The sequence below is a fragment of the Martes martes genome, assembly GCF_963455335.1.
Source record: "Martes martes genome assembly, chromosome: 3".
NCBI lineage: Eukaryota > Metazoa > Chordata > Mammalia > Carnivora > Mustelidae > Martes > Martes martes.
In genome coordinates this window covers 129,638,883-129,660,000 of record NC_137890.1, presented here as the reverse complement: position 1 = coordinate 129,660,000, position 21,118 = coordinate 129,638,883, and the positions used below count along the sequence as shown (strand labels likewise).

Genomic DNA, 21,118 nt, shown 5'->3' with positions numbered 1-21,118 from the left:
TTCAATTACAAATTGGTTATGTTTTTCAAAAAAATCTTCCAGCACTTATACTCAGGACTTAAAATTCTCTCTCTCACTCTTTCTCTTTCTCTCTCTCCCTCTCATGCAAACACACAACCCAAAACACATACATTAAGGCCAATCCCTACTAACACTACTCCATATTCCATACTGAGATGTCAATTTTTTTATATGCATTATTTTCTTCAGCTGATCAAATATTTTAAATCTAAAAGGTGACAAAACTTGAAGACTAAATAAAGAGCAACACACACCTGCATGCTGTTCCCATCACACACTTGAGTAACAGCAGTGGCAAGAAATAGTTAGTAGTCCTATAACTTTCAAAATTCTTCTTTTCTCATCATTTTGGGATACTAAGATGGGTAACTTTTATCATTTAAATACTGACTACAGAGAGAATCTATTACAAGGATGATGGTTTTGCAGGGATTTTTTTTAAAGTTATTTGTGTTAATTTAGTAATAATCTTAGAAAAGCATATCCATGTAGTTCTCTGCAATTCCAGAATAATGATCTGAACTATACAAACAACAACCTAGCAGAACGCCTCACATCAAAAAGATAAATTCCCATACCTAGAATTTATCAAAGACTGGTATCAAAACAGGATCAACCATAAATGCTAATTGGCAAAGAAATTGTTAGTTTCCTTAAGTCCACAGATTCCACATGTGGCACAGGTACATAAAATGGGATAGTTAGTAGCCTTGCCTCAAAGAACCAACTTTTTCAAGACAGAAAATTATTCCCGCTGCCACTACAAGCTTTTAATAGGGGATAACTGGTTAAGTTTGTACATAACTATTGCCAAAGTTATTTTTAAAAACCTGTTTTGGGAATAATTTGCATAGTCTCCACATATTTTATTATATAGCTCTCTTCTCTGTTCTATTCTTTTAAATCCTAAAGCTACAGAAAAGGCAAGATTATTTTAGAGAGCATTTATAGTTTTTATTAAAAATGTGCTTTTTCTGTTGACCTTTAAAAATAAATTTAGAGCAAAAAGCAATAAACCAGCTAATAAGAAATATTCTAGCTGATAAAATAGTCACTAACAATACTCAAGGAAAATAATATGTGAGGCAAAGAGAATTTCTGTATGTGAAAAACTTAACTGCTCTCCTTTATCTGCAATGAAAATGAAGCCTGTTTCTGAACAAACAAAAAGCAAACACCGTCACTATGCTAGGACAGATGCAAAAATGACCGTGTGTGGATTACTTCTTTTGAATACAGAGAACCAACTTGCTGTCTATGTACAACAGAAGAACTGTAAGGAGTAAGTGTACAGATACCACCATTGAAACGGGAGTGGAAAAGGTTCAGGTCTGGCTTTGTAGGTTACGGGTGTTATTAATTTTGACAAAACATAGGGAGAAGATCTTGGCATTCAAAAAGTTAACATTAACATTCACTCAGAATGGTTAAAACTTCAAAGTCTGTAAAATGTAATATCATGTAATTCTCCTGAAATGGGAATCTGAATCGTGCCTGTATCAGACAAAGTCTGGAAATAAATCAATCACTTAGTGAATGAGTAAGCAATGATTTGTTAAAAAGAATAACTGAAAATATTAAAGAATTCTTGATATATTAAAAAAAAAAGTGATGCTGCAGAGTGATTTTCCTAATCTCAGAACAAAACTAATACACCTGTAAGCCCCCAAAACATCTATTTATGTTAACCATGGACTGACTATTGGAGGCTTTTGCTTAACTTTCATTCCCTTACTCTACCCTACTAATAGCTTTGGATTTATTATATTTCTAACCCTGCAGAATAACACAAGATGTGAACGGAACTTTATGATTTATTCTATGGCAAATATATCTTTTCATATTTTAGTTTACCTATTCAATTATTATGCTAATCTTTATAAAACACAAAGTACAACATAAATTATTCATTTCAAGAAAAAGTAAACAGGACTTCTAGTCTCATATGTCCAACATCATGGACTTCCCTCATTGAAATACATTTTCTCTTTTGGTGCCCACAAATTTAATCTAACATTTCTACTGAACTTTAAGAGTTTTTATTAAAGACAAAGAGAGAGAGAGAGAGAGACCAAGAGTATGCTAGGCTCCAAAACTAAACCCTAAGCTGACATAGTATAGGTTAATTCCTGTGCAGGTTACAAGGACCTTAAAATATTCATGTATCAGAACCAGCCTACGGTAGAAACTATATAGTTACAAGCTAGGTACAGTTCACGCCAGCTTCATAAACCCAGGAGCACAGGGAGCTGATAAGAGAGGTGATTACATCTTTTCTCTTAACTGAAGCTTGTTCTCTATGTGTTAAAAGTGTTCAATCTACTTTTTTAGAAAACAGAATGACCTATTTTAGTGGCCTATTTTCCAGCTGTGCTTTAGAATGCCAAATAAGTTACTTTTAAAACATGTGACAATGTTTACTATTTAATTTTGCCACTCAAAAATTAATATCCAGTGGTAAGCAGGCAACTAGTATTTATTTGTGCTCTCAGGTGACACTACTTAACTCAATTTTGTTCCCTGCATGTACTACCAACAACTTTCTTTATAATACATTCATTCTTCTCACCCAAAATAGCTTCTTAAAAGAAAATGTGAGAATTCAAGACATAAGAGCATATTTCAGCATTAGTAGTTTATCCACTCTCCCAAAATATTCCATGATGTTGGTAAAAAAAAAAAAAAAGTAATATTGTAAACAGGTTAAGAAGATAAAGTTAGAAATTTAGAGCTGCTCAGTAAATCTGATAAAAGCTGAAAAAATAAAACAGGAAAAAGATTATGGAGGGGACAGTTATTAAAAGAATGAGTAAATTAAAAAACGGAGAAGTTAAACATAGGGAAAGAGGCTAATATGGAGGTTAGAAGTGAAAGCATAGTGTTCTGCAACAGCTTGCAACTGTTTATACAGTATCTAGACATTTAAGTATACCTTACTTTAGAACACTTACACAGAAGTGTTTGAGAGAAATCGAGTATTTTTAAAGTACCAGGAAAACTTTAAAATCAACCAAGCACAACCAATCAAAACCAGAAGGAAACCCTTCTCAGAAGCTTTTCAAAAACTGAAATTTTTTTTGTAATAAAAATTACCAATTCCTAATTTAACTGCTTTATGATTTTAGATTTTATATAACAGGTTTTCATAAAATATAATATAAACATGTAAAATCTTGTCACCAGAAAGAATAATTTAAAATTATTATATGTGAAAATAATAACCCTCCCATTAACATGTCTCATTATCATGAAAGGCTGGTTAGAAAATAATTTATAAATCTTTATAGGGGACATCTCAAACATAGGTCTCTATGAGTTCATTATCAAAATAGCTTAGGTGGACACACAAATACTGGTACTAATTCTGTACTATAAAATCCTTCAAGAGTCCCATTACAATTTCATCTGTTACAGAGGATAGACTGATGTTGTCTACTGTATCTCAAAGAGCAGGAAAAATACTAATTACAACAAAACAAAATACACCTTAAAAAAAAAAAAAAAAAGACCAGAATAAATTATGTTAGAATTTACTGTTAAAGTAGTTTGGGGTTGAAACTTTTCTGAGTAGGAGCATAGACAGATATGACATAGTGGAAAATAGTAATGCAAATTACACACACACACACACACACACACACACTTATAATTTTGTTCTGTTCCCTATAATTGAATGGCAGGGGTCTAAAGCACCTTCATAGTATTCCAAAAAACAAAACAGTACACAGTATGATAGCAGCTGCCATCAGAATGGGTTTTTCTGTCCTACCTCACCCCACCCCAGGAAGACAACTTCACTGAAACTATCTAGTTTCAATTAATTCACTCACTCAATTTTAGCGACATTCAGCCTATTAAAAAATATGTAAGTAATGTGATAAAAAGTAGAATAAAAAAAGTGGGTCAAAAAAAAAAGAATTTTACATCTGTCAGTAACTTCAATTTGAGTGGGAAAATCTATTATTATTAATTTGAAATGGTTTGAACTAAAAATGTGAACCGTAAAAACAATAAACTGATTACAATGTCACAGTTTACAAATCAGTACAAAGCTATACATTATAAAAATTTACTCTAAAAAAAATTTACTACTAATAACAGCAACATTTTGATAAACTATATGACTTCATACTATTACTGATGATTAGGTTCTTCTAAACTTGCCAATGTACATAAATTAATTGAAACATTTATCAAACATTTGATAGCTTAAAAGTTAAGCCAAAGAAACAAGTTTGTTACTAATTTATAATTATTTCAGTTTATTATAAATGGACACAAACAACATAGAAATTTACATTTCATGTTAAAAAAAGAAGCATTATTACAAAAATAGTATTTAAACAGAGTAATTCTAAGACCCTGAAAGTCTGGCAAGGAGTTATTTCTCCACTATAGGGACATGGTATTATCAGCATCTCAATGTCTGTAAGCTGCCACAAGGTAAAGGAACGTTATTTTAATATATTCAACTTAAAAATACAACTTTAATGCCCCTCTTTTTTTTTTTTTGTCTAAACTCTGGGTTCCTTCTCTCTTAAGATGACTTCTCCAATAAGACTTATAATACAAACTCTCTATAATCTCTGGTAACAAACTAAAAATTCAGCATATGCTCCACATACCTTTTTGAGATGTCCTAGTCTAAGTTTGAAAATTTCTTCCTGTTCATGATATTCTGCCAAAGTCAACCTGTCAAAAATGAAATTGTAATTCTAGATATTAAGATTAATAGTTATTTATTAACAACCAGCAAAAGAAGGTAAATAAGTGGAAATACTACAATCCTGACAACATTTAGCCCAAAATAAGCCAAAAGTTCTTTACAATATTCTTCAGAGTACACCTAATACTTATAGATGAAACAATTAATTCATAAATTCAGCAACTATTTAATGAGTGCTACGTACTAAGTGATGTTCTAGAATTTCAGTCCTAAGGGTACAATGAATAAGACACTTTCTCCCTTCATTTTAGTTTGAATTTACACTCTACAGTCCCACTAAGGAGGCAGAAAAGAAACAATTTGATAAAGAAATAAAATAATCCCAAATAACAATAAATGTTATGAAGAAAACAAAAAGGGTGGTATGAGAATGACACCGTATTACACTACTTTGTACTGAGTGTTAGGGAGGTGGTCTTGATCTAAACATCTAAAAGACAACAAGAGAACCTGGGCGAGTTATGTTCTAGACTTAAGTCACAGCAAGTGCAAGGATGCTAAGATGGACGCAGGCTGGCATACTTTAAGAAGAGAAAAAAATGTAAGCTCACAGCCAGAGAGGCTGTGAGCCGTAGGAGAGGCAAGCAGGGGCCAGCTTCTATATGGATTTCCAGACCAAGGAATGAATTTCATTTTACTCCAAAAGTACTAGAAAATTACTACGAAGAGGGTCAGTCCAGTTGTGTACTGTTTTTTTTTTTAAAAGGAAAAAAATAGGAAATTTTTTTTTTCTGCTTCCATGTGTTAGTGAGGAAAAGGAATGTTGAAACTATAGTCAAAGCACCAAATTCTTTATAAATAGACATAAGACTTTAAATCTTGAAAGTATTTTATGGTTATTTTATTAATTTCAAATATTCATATATAACTAGTTTAATGTATGTAGAACCATAGTAGGACATAAACACTTACAACATTTCCTGAGAAAAAAATGATTGTTTTTTCTGATAAAAAAAAAACAAAACAAACACTCCACAGTAAAACAACTTGCATTTTATATCCCAACACTGAAAGAACTGCTTTTATTAAAACTGTTTGTTTACTCATGTGGCCTGGGGGTATTTGGCAAAGCTCCTAACCTAGGTATGATTTATTTATATTTATTCAGGTCCCTCAGCAACATTTAGTATAAATGTTAGTCTCCTTTAGCTAGATAGTAGTTAAATTTACTAATTCTAAAGAAACGGTATTGAAAGGAAACAAACAAAAAGCTCCAAGAAATTCAGTCTGTGTTCCATCAGAAACATCTTAAGAGTGAAACATTTAAAATTAAACCTGTCTACCCAGCCTTAGGTTAATACCACTGCTGGATTTTATTATACTAAATACAGCAACAGTGGATAGTTGCAGCAGATGCTTCAAGTAAACTTAAGAGAAGTGTTACAGTGTGACTACAGATGGAGTGAAAGGAAGAGGGAAAGGTGATGTTAAAAGGTTTAGAAAGTAAAATGGATAAAATCTCAACTGATCTAATAAACAAAAGCTATAGGAAGTTTTGGCAAATAGCTACTGGATAGGCATATACGTCACCAATGAAAATTTGGTGCAATCTGAGTTTCCTAAAATTTTTGAAACTGTATTCTACTAAGAAGTCTGGCTCTCATGCAAACTTGCAAAGCACTTATATAGGCAGATGGCTGGGAATTTCTGTAATTTGGAGCTAAGCATATTCTGTTGTGTTTAGTTGGTATAGTTTTCAACAGCTACTAATCTTGTGGGTTAAAAATGAATTAGTATCAATTAGTTCCAAGATGATTTAGTTTGTTGGATATTATTTGGTTAATCTTATAGCATAATGTAATGCATATTTGCTATTTAATATCACTTAATTCTAATTGTTGGTATGCTGTGTTGCAGTTCAAATCATCCATGTCCCTGTAGCTAGAGCAAATACATACAAATACTTCTTCCCCAAATTTTCTTAGTAGAGTAATAATTCTTCATTGATTTAAAAAACTTTGACCCCAGAGCATTATTTTATAGATGTACTCCTGATATGAAACACATACAATTCTCACTAAAGATAAATGGTAACTTTCATCATCAGCAGAACTTTGCTATTTACTTCCGGCATTTTGATTACTACTGTAACTACTATTAATCTTCAAATAAGCACTTTCTCTCTGCTTGGTTTTAAAGCAGTTATAAGCAAAATCTGCAGAAAGTACTAAATACTAGGCTACTCTATTTCTAGGGCAGTGATTCTTACCATTTTACAATCACGGATATCTAAAAATAATCTAAAGGAATTTATAAAAATACCCTCTCTAGAAAATTTCACATATACATAAATTTGGAGGTTCATAGCTCTCCGTTTAAGAATTCCTATCCCAGCTTCTTGTCTCACCAAACTTTGCTTGAGAAAGCAAACCTCAAAACAGCAAAGAGACATTTCTTATATTTCTCTGCATTTCCTCCCTCTAATATATCTGACATATATTAGAGATTTTAAGATATCTCTGTTATCTATTCCCATCAATGAAAAATGTTTTTTTACATAAAATGTAAAATATGTGAAAATGAAAAAATTATATAAATTTAGATAATACGGATAGATGATTTAGAAATTAATTGAGGCCAGTCCTCTTAAAAGAATGAAAAAAGGGATGTCTGGGTGGCTCAGTCAGTTAAGTGTCTGTCTTCGGCTCAAGTCATAATCCTAGGGTCCTGGGATCAAGTCCCATCACCAGGCTCCTTTCTCAGTGGGGAGCCTGCTTCTCCCTCCCTCTGCTGCTCCCCCTGCTTGTGCACTCTCTCTCTGACAAATAAATAAAATCTAAAAAAAAAAAAAAAAAAAAGAATGAAAAGAGCTAAGCTAGGATAATGTTAAATTTTAATGGCATTCAACTGCTACATAATTATTTTTATGACGTGTTTTTAAGACCCTAAAAAAATTATTTTTATGACGTGTTTTTAAGACCCTAAAAAAATTTACACTTTTAAGCAAGTCAGTTGGTTAGGTTACCTAGCAAATCTTTTATTCACAGATTAAGTCTAATTCCTCCCTATATGAATCGTATCTGATATTACAGCCTGAATGATTATGTTCAAAAATAAACATGTGTGCTTATTTAGGGGCACACTAAAGCTCCTAAAGTAGGTTTACATAAAACTTTAAAGATTTTATTTATTTGACAGAGAGAGAGAGCCAGAGAGTACAAGCAGGGGGAGCAACAGAGGGAGAAAGAGAAGTAGGATCCCAGCTGAGCAGGGAGCTCAACTCGGGGCTTGATCCTAGTTGAGCTGAAGGCAGTAGCTTAACCAACTGAGCCACCGAGGCACCCCTATAAAACTTTATTTTAAAAGCCAAGAAATTTAAACCTCAAACATAAGACTTATTAACCCTTGATAATCTTCTATAATGAGTCTGAATGGATGAGGATTTTATTTTTAATCCAAGGAACTGTTTTACAATAGTCTGATAGAAATGTGAGATGACTGTAATAGAAGTAACTAATATAAATAACAGAAAACAGGGAATATTCATTTCAAACAAATCTGATAATCAATTCTTTAAAGACCTTCTGTTTAAAAAGGAAATTAACCTGAAGTCTCAAAGTTAAGGAATGCAATCTATGGTAAATAAGACTTTTACAGGCACTTAAGGGAAAAAAACATAGCAAGCCCATTTATTTGTACAATTTAGCAAACCTTTACTGAACATTAAGCTATGAGCTATGCACTGAGGATTAGATTTTTAACATGAGGGAGGGTGGGACATGAGACTAATCTGCCTTTGAAAAGCCCCCCAAAAACTAGGAACAGAAGTACCTCAACATGATATAGGGCATTTATTAAAAACCCACAAGTGACATCATACTCAAAGGTGAAGGACTGAAAGCTTTCCCCCTTTAAGATGAGAAATAAGAAAATGATGTTTTCACCATTACTATTCAATATTGTGCTGGAAGTCCTACCAGAGAGGTTAAGTAAGAAAAAGAAACATAACATCATGCATCAGAATGAGAAAAGAAGTAAAACTATCTCTACTTGCAGATAACATAACTCTAGATACAGAAAATCTCGAATGAAGAAAAAAACACCACCAGAGCTAATAAATCGGCAAAGTTGGAGGGTACAAAATCAACCCACAAAAAATCAGTTGTGTTTCTATACACCAGCAATGAACAATCTAAATAGGATATTAAGACTACAATTCCATTTATAAGAGAATCCAAAAAAAGTAAAATACCTAGAAACAAATTTAACCTAGGAAGTGACTTATATACTAAAAACTACAAAACAGTGTTAAGGAAATGAATGGAAACTAATGAAATGAAAGACTTCTATGTTCATGGGTTAGCAGACAATGTTGTTAAGAGGGCAATCCTCTCCAAAGTCAACCATATATTCAATATAATCCTAATCAAAATACAAATGGCCCACTTTGTTAAAATGGAAAAAAAAACTGAAAGGGGTCTCAAAAAGAACACAACATTGAAAGAGAAAAAACAAAGTTATAGGACTCCCACTACCTATTTCAAAACTTACTATAAAGTTACGGTCATTAAAACAGTTACTACCATAAAGATAGACATACAGGCCAAAGGGATAGAAGTGAGTACAGATATCCATGGCCAGTTGATTTCTGACAAGGTGCCAAGACCACTGAATGGGGGAAAGAATCACCTCTTCAACAAATGGTACTGGGACAACAGGATAATAACCACATGCAAAAAAATGAAGTTGGACCCCTACCTCATTCTATATAGAAAATTAACCAAAAAGTGATCAATAATCTAAATATAAGAACTAAAACTAGAAAATTCTTAAAACACAGCACAGGGGTAAATGTCTTTGACCATGGATTTGGTAGAGGATTCCTAAATTTGACACCAAAAATATAAGCAAAAAACAAAATAAATTTTTAATAAAATAAAATCAAAGGACATTATCAAGAAAGTAATACAATTTACAGTATGGGAGCAAATACCTACATATCATATATCTGACAAGGGTTTAGTATCTAGAATATATAAAGGACTCTTGTAATTCAACAACAAAAAGACAAGGAACTGGATTAAAAGCTGAGCAAAAGACTTCAATTTCTATACAAAGACCAACAAGCACATTAAAAGACATTCAACATAATGAGCCATTCAGGAATGTAAATCAAAACCACAATGAGATGACAATTTACAGCTATTAGGATGATTATAATCAAGAAACAGAAAATAAAAAGTGTTGCCAAAGATGTGAAGAAATAGGAACTCATTGTCTATTACTGGCGGGAATGTAAAATATTGCAGATATGAAAAAGTTTAGCAGTTCTTCAAGAATTTGAACACAGAACTGTCGTATAACCTTGTAATTCTATTCCTAGGTATATACTCAAAAAAAAAAAAAAAGAAAAAAAAAGAAAGAAAGAAAAGAAAAAGAAGAAAACACATGGCTCATTCTATCCAGAGTGTGAAAGACACTAAGACTGAGTTTCACAAAAAGCTGCTCTATTTAAATTAAAAAAAAAAAAAAAAAAAAGGAAGATGTTGCTCAACAACATTTTTGCTAATACCCCATAGTGGTATGAAAGGGTCTTTAAAAGAATAAGTATGCAACTCACAGGTCCTCTCTGCCTTCTCAGCAGAAGCCAAAAACAACAACGGGATTATATAGAAAAGAACACGGAGGATCCTCTTATCTAAAGGAGTAAATGCCTGTGTCAGGGGGGCTAGATCCACAAGATCTTTTGACAAGTTTAAACAGAAACACTGCCAGGGCACAGAGAGGACAAAATGAAAGGCTGTCAGACCCCCAAAATTCTACAAACAAGAAACAGCCTGACAAAGCTACTTAGCTACATATACATGCTAACCTTAATTTAAAAAAAAACAACACAAGGGACACCTGGGTGGCTCAGTTGGTTAAGCAGCTGCCTTCGGCTCAGGTCATGATCCCGGCGTCCTGGGATCGAGTCCCACATCGGGCTCCTTGCTCAGCAGGGAGCCTGCTTCTCCCTCTGCCTCTGCCTGCCTCTCTGTCTGCCTGTGCTCACTCTCTCTGACAAATAAATAAATAAAATCTTTAAAAAAAAAAAAAAAACACAAAACTTTGGGAAAAAGACTCAGAGGAAAGAACCTTGAGACCAGAAGGAGGAGCCATAGCCATAGAAAATTACTACCAGACCTTGAAACCAGTTTGCCTGAACGGATTTTCAAACTACTTGGGATCAGTGACTCCTTTCAGGTTTTTTTTCTGTTTCAACAAAATATCTTTAGCTGTTATCCTATGTATGTTCCCACCATTGTATTTTGAGAACAGAGAAGTTGTTTCTTGAGGTTCACAGATCAAGAGGAATTGTTTTTGGGGTGGATTATACAGATTCTCACCCATACCTAATTTAGATGAGATTCAGAAAGTTTGAGCTGATGAAATTTTGATGAGATTTTGGATATTGAGTTGTTGCTATAATTGGGATGTTGGGTTGATTCTTTTGGGGATGTTGGGATAGGACGAATGTATTTTACGTAAGGGAAGGATATGAATCTTGGGTCAGAGAGGAGCCGGGTAAGCAGATATCAGCTTCCAAAGATATCACATCCTAATCTTTGGAGTTTGTGAATACATTACCTTACATAGCAAAAGATTAAGTGGGATTAAGGTTGCTAATTAGCTGATCATAACATAAGGTGATTATCCTGGATAATACAGCTATGACTACACAGAGCAAAGAAAAAATTTTTTATCTGAAGGAAAGTAGGAAAAGACACGGAAGAGATAACATCTAACCCTGATTAAAGAGGAGCAGCAGAGGGAAGCCAGGAAGAAGAAAAAGGGCATACCGGGCACCATAGTGACTCAAGTACACAGCATGCAGATATGAATGCAAAAAGAAAAATCAATGTACAGTATAGATTAAGGAAGTTCTTCTACTGACTGCTAAGAGTTTTAATCAAAGATCAATGCTGGAAGTGCCTGGGTGGCTTGGCTGGTTAAGCCTCTTGACTCTTGATTTTGGCTCAGGTGATGATCTCAGGGTTGTGGGACGGAGTCCCACATCAGGCTCCGTGCTCAGCAGGGAGGCTGCTTGAGATTCTCTCTCCCCCTTTTCCAACCTACACCCTCTCCAAAATAAATAATTAAAAAAAAAAAATCAATGCTGAATTTTGTCTCATGCTTTTTGGCATCTATTAATATTATCGTATGATCCTTCTCCTTACATGGAAAAATTACAGATTTTTTAAAATGTTAAACCAACCTTGGATACCTAAAATAAACCCAACTTGGTCTTAATAAATTACCATTTTTATATATTATATATTTGGTTGCTAATATTTTAAGATTTTTACATTTACGTTTATGAAATGAGACTAGCCTGTAACTTTCCTTCTTTACATCATCTTTGTTAAATTCTGACACCTAGATTATGTTGGTCTCAAAATAAGATGGAAGTATTTCTGACTTAGCTATTACTTTAAAAAAAAAAAAAGTTTTTAAAAAGACTGACACTATTTCTTCCTTAAGTGGATGTTATAATTCATAAATGATGTCATCCGTACCTGGACTTTTATTTTTTTTTTTAAGATTTATTTATTTATTTTAGAAAGAGCACAAGAGTAAGAGAGACAGAGAGGGAGAGAAACTTTAGCAGACTCCTTGCTGAACTTGGAGCCTAATCCCACCACCCTGAGATCACACCCTGAACCAAGAAACCAAGAGTCAGGTGCTCAACCAACTGCACCATCCAGGGGCCCCTGGACTTTTAAATTTTTTAATACCAGATTCAATTTCGTTAATAGTTACAAAACTATTTAGACTTTTGTTTCTTCTAGTGTCAATTCTGGTAAGTTAGATTTTTCTAGAAATTTATCTATTTTACAAAAATTTCAAGTTTAAGCCATTTATGTTATTTTGTTTTCCTTAAAATATCTACAGACTCTGTGGTAAATTACCTTTTTTCATTCCTGATAATGGTTGTCTTCTTTCTTTTTCAATTTTATTAGTTTAATTTTGTTTTAGAATAAAACACACACATTTTTTGGATTGGTTGATTCTCTGTATTGTATATGTTTATTTCCTGTATCATTAATTTCTGCTCTTTTTCTTCTTCCTTCTTTGGTTAATTCTACTGCTCATCTTCTAACTTACTGAAATAGATGCTTAATTTGTAAAGTTTTAGATTTTCTTCTTTTTGTATATATGTATTTAAGGTTATAAATTTCCCCCGGCTACTGGTCAGATTTATCTCACAAATTTTGCTATATGGCAATTTCATTCTGAAAATATTTTTCTAGTTTCCACTGCGATTTTTTTTTTTAAGATTTTATTTATTTATTTGACAGATCACAAGTAGGCAGAGAGGCAGGCAGAGAGAGAAGGGAGGAAGCAGGCTCCCGCTGAGCAGACAGCCCGACGTGGGGCTCAATCCCAGGACTCCGGGACCATGACCCGAGCCGAAGGCAGCAGCTTTAACCCACTGAGCCACCCAGGCGCCCCCCACTGAGATTTTTTCACTACTTTATTGCTAGTGATTTCTAGTCTAATTCCACTGTGGTCAGAGAACATATTCTATGATTCTAATCCTCTAAATTTTATCCATGAGTTCAAACAAAAATTTAAGTAAGAAATAATCCCAGTCCTATATAAACTCTTTCACTCTTTGAAATTTGTTGAGACTTGCTTTATGACCTAACGTGATAAATTTTTATTTCAGAGACCATGCTTAAGAAAGAACACTTACTCTGTAGATATTAGGGGTATTCTACAAGTGTCGAGTTTATCAATCCCACTGAAATTTTCTATATCCATACTAGGTGTCCTTTTTTTATTGTTTATTTTTTATCTGTATGTTCAATTACTAAGAAATTTGTGTGTTGAAATCTACTGTGACTTGTGGATCTGTCTATATATATCCTTAAATACTGTCAATTTTTCATTTATCTTGAGGCCATGTTATTATATGCACACAAACTGAGAATTACTGTATGTTCCCAGTAATTTGAGCCATTTATAGTTATGAAATAACCACTTCATCATAATTTTTTTGCCTTAAGTTTTACTGTGTCTCATATAATACAGCTTTCTTTTGGTTGGCATTTACCTGGAATATTTTTTTCTTAACTTATACTCCCAATATATCTTTTTCTTTCCCCCCCTCTGGTGACTGTTAAGAATTTTTTTCTCTCTGCCTCGATTTTTCTGAAAATTTTTTATCTTTTTTTAAGATTGATTGATTGATTGATTTGACAGACAGAGATTACAAGTATGCAGAGAGGTAGGCAGAGAGAGAGAGAGGAAAGCATTATCCCTACTGAGCAGAGAGCCCGATGCAGGGCTCGATCCCAGGACCCTGAGCTCATGACCTGAGCCAAAGGCAGAGGCTTAACCCACCGAGCCACCCAGGCACCCCGATTATTTTGAAATTTCATTATGATGTTCCTAGGTATTTCTTTTTATTCATCATACTGAGAATTCTCTGGCCACTGTGAATTTATAGATCGATCTTATTCATCTGCTTTAAAATATTCTCAGTTAGGGCGCCTGGGTGGCTCAGTGGGTTAATCCTCTGCCTTCAGCTCAGGTCACAATCTCAGGGTCCTGGGATCAAGTCCCACATCGGACTCTCTGCTGGGCAGGGAGCCTGCTTCCTCCTCTCTTTCTCTCTGCCTGCCTCTCTGCCTACTTGTGTTCTCTCTCTGTCAAATAAATAAATAAAATCTTTAAAAAAAAAGAAAAAAATATTCTCAGTTATTTCATCTTCAAGTACTGCTTCTGCTCCATTCAATATGGTTCTTCTATGGTCAGGTGACTTATCTAGTAATAATTTTAAGTCAAAAGTCAGTAAGATACCTTCAAATAATCACCAACCTAAAACCCTAAAACCAGTAAAAATAATTTTGAGAATGAAGGCAGAATAAAGTTAGTTTCATACCAAGAAAAAACTGAAAGGTGTCACTACCAATGGACCTACACTAAAAAGAAAAATTTCTAAAGGGTTTTCTTGGGCAGAAAGATCTTACTAGGTAAAAAAAATTGAAGCTGTAAAAATAAATGAAGAGGAAAAAAAAGATAAATATGCAAGTAACATTTAAATGAACACAGTAACTATACCAGACAAAGATGTTTTTACATAGGGGGTGTGTCTCACAGAGAGAAAGAGAGAGAAATTAAAAACTGAGCAACCCAATAAAGAAAAAAAAAAGGGGCGGGGACAGAGAGGAGGCAGGACAAATTGACAGCACAAAGAAAGACCAGATTTAAGACCCAATAAATAGATAAATACATGAAATGAAAACAGATTAAATGCTCCAATGAAAGATTTTTCAGACAGCATTTTTAAAAAAATCAATTAAACATTTGTCAAAACCCATAAAATGTTCACTATACCAAAGGTGAATTTTATTTTTTTATTATTATTTTTAAAGATTTTGTTTATTTTTTTTTATTTTTTTTATTTATTTTTTATTTATTTGTTTATCCCTGCTGAGCAGAGAGCCTGATGCGGGGCCTCGATCCCAGGACCCTGGGATCATGACCTGAGCTGAAAGCAGAGGCTTTAACCCACTCACTGAGCCACCCAGGCGCGCCCCCCCCCCACAAAGGTGAATTTTAATGTACACTACAAACTCTAGGCGATAATGATGTGCCAATGCACATTCCTCAATTGTAACAAATATACCACTCTGCTGCAGGATACCGATAGTGGTGGAGGTTGTGTGTGGGGACAGGGAATATACGTTAACTCTCTGTACTTTTTGATCAATTTTGGTATATATTAAAACTGCTCTAAAAATAAATTTTCTTAATTAACAAAGTCCATTATATTATTTACAAGACAATCCACTAAATAACTTTATGATATGAAAATATAATCTTGAGTTAAAATTAAAGCTTTTTTTTTTTTAAGATTGTATTTATTTGACAGCACAAGTAGGCAGAGAGGCAGGCAGAGGGGTGGGGAAGCAGGCTTCCTGCTGAGCAGAAAGCCCGATGCGGGGCTGAATCCCAGGACCCTGAGATCATTACCTGAGCCGAAGGCAGAGGCTTAACCCACTAACCCACCCAGGCACCCCAAAATTAAAGCTTTAATGAGAAAACATAGTGACCTCTAAAATTTCCTTAATATAAAATAGAAGGTAAAATATTACTGTTACTTTGCAATCATCCTCTGTGCAACATGAAATACATAAATAAAATTAAAACATAATTTAAAATGTATTTAACATGAAGTCACAATTTTGATTAAAATTAATTAATTACAATTAACACAAGAGTCATTTAGACAGCCATAGATATTATCTATACAAACTAATCTGAATAAAAGAAGTCTTTGTGACTACAATTAGAAACTGCTATCTAAAAAACCTGACTGAGGGGTGCCTGGGTGGCTCAGTGGGTTAAGGCGTCTGTCTTCGGCTTGGGTCATGATCCCGGGGTCCTGGGATTGAGCCCCACGTCGGGTTCTCTGCTCACGGGAGCCTGCTTCCCCACCTCTCTCTCTGCCTGCTTCTCTGCCTACTTGTGATCTCTGTCTGTCAAATAAATGAATAAAAAGTCTTTAAAAAAAAAAAACAAAACCAAACCTGACCGAATCTTGCTGGTAGTTAAAAATTAGTTAAGAGCCAGGAACCACGCAAGTACTTTAACATGCATTACCTCATATCATCCTTTCAACACTATGATATAGGTACTGTTACAAATGAGGAAATGGAGACTCAAAGAAGTAAAAGAGCTTACCAAAAATAATAACCTGAAAGAGTCAAGGACAGATTCCACATCTGTCTGTCTACAACGCTAAAGTCCTAACCACTACACAGTAGGAGCTTCATTTTCTATGTTAATTTCTTGATAGAAAAATAATTAAAGATTCATGGTTTCTCTTCTAATTAAACTAGACGTTCTGCATATACGCTATATGTTCTAGTTACCACCAAACAGTTATTCAAAAGGAATTTTTAGAAGATAGTTGCAGAGAATAGCCACTAAAATATAGTTAATATATAAACAAAAGTGATTCTAGGGCGCCTGGGTGGTGAGCCAGTTGAACAGTTGAACATCCAACTGTTGATCTGGGCTGAGGTCATGATCTTGGGGTCCTGTGATCAAGCCCCCCACTGATTGAGACTCCCACAGCAGGGAGACTGCTGGAGATTCTCTCTCTCCTTTCCCTCTGCCCCTTCCTTCCCCTGCTCTCGTGCATGCTCTAATAAACAAGTCTTAAAAAAAAAAAAAAAAAAGTGCTTCTATGGCTTTTTTCCCTATTTAAATCTGCATTTGTATAAAGAGATAGTCAAACTTTTATGCAGTATCACTTCACCTGTCATTCCAAAAACACATAGCATTTCACTTTAGGGTTAGTTTTCATTCAACATGTATCATATAATGTGAGGTGGAAATAAGACAAGTCTATGACTATTAAACAACAGTTAGGCCTGTTAAGTATCTTGGAAGGCAAGTAAGCAAAATACCTGTGACGAACTAGAAAAATGAAGGAGGAACTAGTGAGAAGGAGAAAATGAAATTCAATCAAATGCTTACGTACCAGAATTTGGCATTTACTGACCACTTTCCATATGTCAGAAAACTGTGCTACATATTGGGAATATAGAGATAAATCAGTGAGATAAATGCTACATACAGAAGAGGCACATATAAAAAGGCTATGGGCACCTAACCTGAGGAGAAATGGGGGAGAAAATGGGAAGAACAAAAGTTAGAGAGGGCTTTCTACTGCAACTGGTATTTGAGCCAAGCCTTAAAAGATGAACAGGCAATGAGACAGGTGAAGAAAGGCAAGGAACGAGATGTATAAAGGCACAGAAACAAGGACGCCTAATCCACTTAGAGAATTAAAAGAGTTTAACATAAGAGATGTAAGACAGATGTAGGGAGTGAAATGAAAGAGAAAAATAAGGCCTATGAAGAGTCCTTCATGAGGGTGAATTTTATCTTGAAGGTCAGTGAAGGAGGTTAAATGTGAAACTGACATGAAGAGATATGTAAGAAACCATAATCTAGGTTAAAAAAAGAGCTGAGGTCCTGTACTAAGATCATGGCAATGAAGATGGACAAATACAAGACGTTACAGAAACAGAGAATGAGGGAAAGGAAAACAGGAAGGATGTTTCTAGTGTCATTAACACAGTAAATGGTGATGCTGTGACTGAAGAGACAGAGGACACTATCACATTAAAAGAGATAATTAACCCCTATACTTCAGGGATCAAGGAAAAGCTTTTAAGAAGAAATACCTAGTATAGGATTTAAAAGATGAAAAGGAATTAAAAACCATGGGTTGGGAGTTTGAAAGTTGGCAATAAAGGGTAGGCACTGGTTAGTGACAGAAGATGAGGCTAGAGTAGTCCGAAAATGTCAGATCAAAAGTGCTTTCAGAAATCTTCTTAGGACTTTTGGACTCTATGATTCAAGAAACAGCTACGACGGGGCGCCTGGGTGGCTCAGTGGGTTAAAGCCTCTGCCTTCGGCTCAGGTCATGATCTCAGGGTCCTGGGATCGAGCCCCGCATCGGGCTCTCTGCTTGGCGGGGAGCCTGCTTCCCCCTCTCTCTCTGCCTGCCACTCTGCCTACTTGTGCTCTCTGTCTCTGTCGAATAAATAAATAAAATCTTTAAAAAAAAGAAAAAAAGAAACAGCTACGTTAAGGTGGTAAGAGAACAAAAGGATATTCTGCAAAAATGATTCTGATTGCAAAATGAAAATGAACTGGGTTGCTAAACCAAAGCTGAAAGGAGAGGTAGGTGAAAAAAATAACCCAAGTAAGAGAGGACGGTAACTTGAGTTAGAATGGTGTCTGTCAATGGTGTCTCGCAGGAGTGGAGCTAAACCTAACACACACTGTATTCTGTATTACCACTCATCTACCCATCTACCCTTTATTAAACAACAAATTTACTAATTTACAAAAAGTAAACCATCTGCTATTTTTTTTTAAATATCAATAGCTGAGTGTTTTAATTCCAGTTTACAAAAGGCCCCTAGGATTAGAAAAGGTTTGAAGATGGAAGTAGATTTTAAGGTAGATTTTGAAAAATAAGCTTATTACCACCTATTTATTAATGGAAAATAATAAAAATGGATTAAGGAAAATAAATGAAATCTTGATCTAAAATACTAAGGATGATAATAAAAACCTGGCATATAGAACTGAGAGGACAGTAGTACCATTTACTAACAGAGAAAACACAGCAAAAGGCAAAGGGTATGTACGTGGATGTGTAGATGAGTGTATGAGTGTGTGTGTATGGAGAGAGACTGACTGGAACGGATTCTGTTTTTGTTTTGTTCTGTGTTTTTAGTAAATACAGTTTTGAAAAGCCTACATTAGAAGCACTTAAGTACTGATAACAACAAGAAAGGATATGACATTCAAAACTGAGATACATTTAATATGCAAGAAAGAAAAGCAGACAAGAGACAGAAACTTGGATGTCAGAAGCATATATATGTGATAACTGAAACTCTGAGTAGTTAATTTTCAAGAAAAATATGTAAAGTAGGAAGTAAGATAACCAAGAGAGATCCTTAAAAGACACTTACATTTTACAAATTGGTAATGCAAATGATGTCCATGGAACAGACTGAGAAGATGAGCAGAGGAGAAAGTGAAAATTCGGAGATCAAGGTATTTCAAAAACTAAAGGCAAGAAAGAGTCCCTTGGGAAAAAATAAGAAGTCAACAATAATCGGGCTCCTGGGTAGCTCAGTTCGTTAAGTGACTGCCTTCGGCTCAGGTCATGATCCAGGGAATCCCTGGATCCAGTCCTGCATCAGGCTCCCAGCTCCATGGGGAGTCTGCTTCTCCCTCTGACCTCCTTCCCCTCTCAGGCTCTCTCTCTCTCTCTCTCTCAAATAAATAAAGAAAATCTTAAAAAAAAAAATATCAACACTATTCAATGCTGCCAAGTTAAAGACTCAAATGTCTATGGCATGGAGCATCAAAAAGATAGCTCACCTTTAAAAGGCAATTTCACTTAAGAAAGAAAATGGAAGGTGAGACAGAAGAGACTGGTACAAGCAAGTCTTTCAAGAAACCTGGTTATAAAGATGACAGGATATGGAGACTAGAACAGACGGATATATAATTGAAGCAGAGTTTTTGGTTTCATTTTGTCTTCTAAAAGGAAGGAACCAGTAGAGAACAAAAAGCTGACGATAGAAGATAAAGGAGGTATCCACAGAAGAGTCCCGCATGTAGCAGGGTATGGGAATCAAAGCACAGATGAAACGTTACCTTTCAACAAGGGAAGAAAGAATACACCCACATAGAAACATCAAACAGTGTGCGCGCGCGCCTGTGTGTGTGTGTGTGTGTATTTTCTACTCAAAAAACTTAAGTTCCTGCAGAACAAAAAAATTACATGTTCAGACACATCTATAAATCAAAATTTTAACAATGGTCTTCTCTGTGGATGGAATCATGGTCTATAATACTATGTTCTTTCATATTTTCCAATTTTCTATGTATAATAAGCATTTAATTATTTAAAAAGCTCTTTGCCCACTGAACTATAAAGAGTAGTTCATCACTGATTTAGAAAACTTAGAAAATAAATAAAAGCAGAAAGGGAAAAAACAATACCTATAACCTACCAATGTATTGCTTTCATAGGTTAAGAAAATAAATGTCAGTTATATTGTTTAATATTCTTTCAGAAAAAGTAACATTAACGGAAATACAGAATTGAGATAACCAAAACTAATAACTGATTCTATCATTCAGACATGAAGAAAGAGGATTCCAGTTTCCTCTTAGCTGCTATGACTTCATATGAAAAGAGGATTAATAAGTCTCCACTTACAAAGGCTGAATTCAGGTATTTGGAGATTATTAATTTAGAAGTAAATATTAATACTGCTTTCCTTCCTGGTCATAACTATTTTTAGTATTTAAGTATTAGTGTAAATATAAATAACATCTAACACTCATGCTCACTGGCATCGATTTTTTTAAAAAAAAGGAAAATTAAAATGAAGGCTTACAGTTGTGGTAAATTTGGTCTAACAAAGGGATCATTCTCTGCTCCATTGACTGCTTTGTTTTTCCTTTGTTTTGGTTCAGAATTGGTAGAGGGTGCCTGAGAATTATTAGCCGTGGGAGGTTTGCGTTTGGCTAGAAGTTTCCTTTGCCTTTCAATATCTTCCCTTTGCTGATTCACCCATTCTTGTTGCCTGTATAAAAATATATGTAAAAAACCGTATTAACTTTTCGTTACTCTTCACAGTTAAAACAAGAATATACCAATAAACATGAAAAAGCATGGAACATTAACAAATATTATGGTTCCACCTTTTTGAACCTACTTACACTCACTGGCCAGGTCTCATTTGAAGCATTCATTTCTAAATTCCCTAAATCCCCTGAAGTAGGAAAAAATCTCTACCTCCTTCTTCCTAGTGAGTATCATTCCTATAGATA

General features: G+C 34.5%; 1 protein-coding gene across 1 annotated transcript in view; it reads right to left on the bottom strand.

The window, feature by feature from the left end:
* Positions 1-21,118, bottom strand: part of TLK1 (tousled like kinase 1) — a 143,480-nt gene that overhangs the window by 26,962 nt on the left and 95,400 nt on the right. Inside the window, exons 11-12 of the mRNA XM_080798070.1 lie at positions 20,683-20,871; positions 4,647-4,713 (exon numbers count right to left, since the gene is read on the bottom strand). Coding sequence (XP_080654196.1) covers positions 4,647-4,713; positions 20,683-20,871 — 256 coding nt within the window. The remainder of the gene's footprint in view (positions 1-4,646; positions 4,714-20,682; positions 20,872-21,118) is intronic.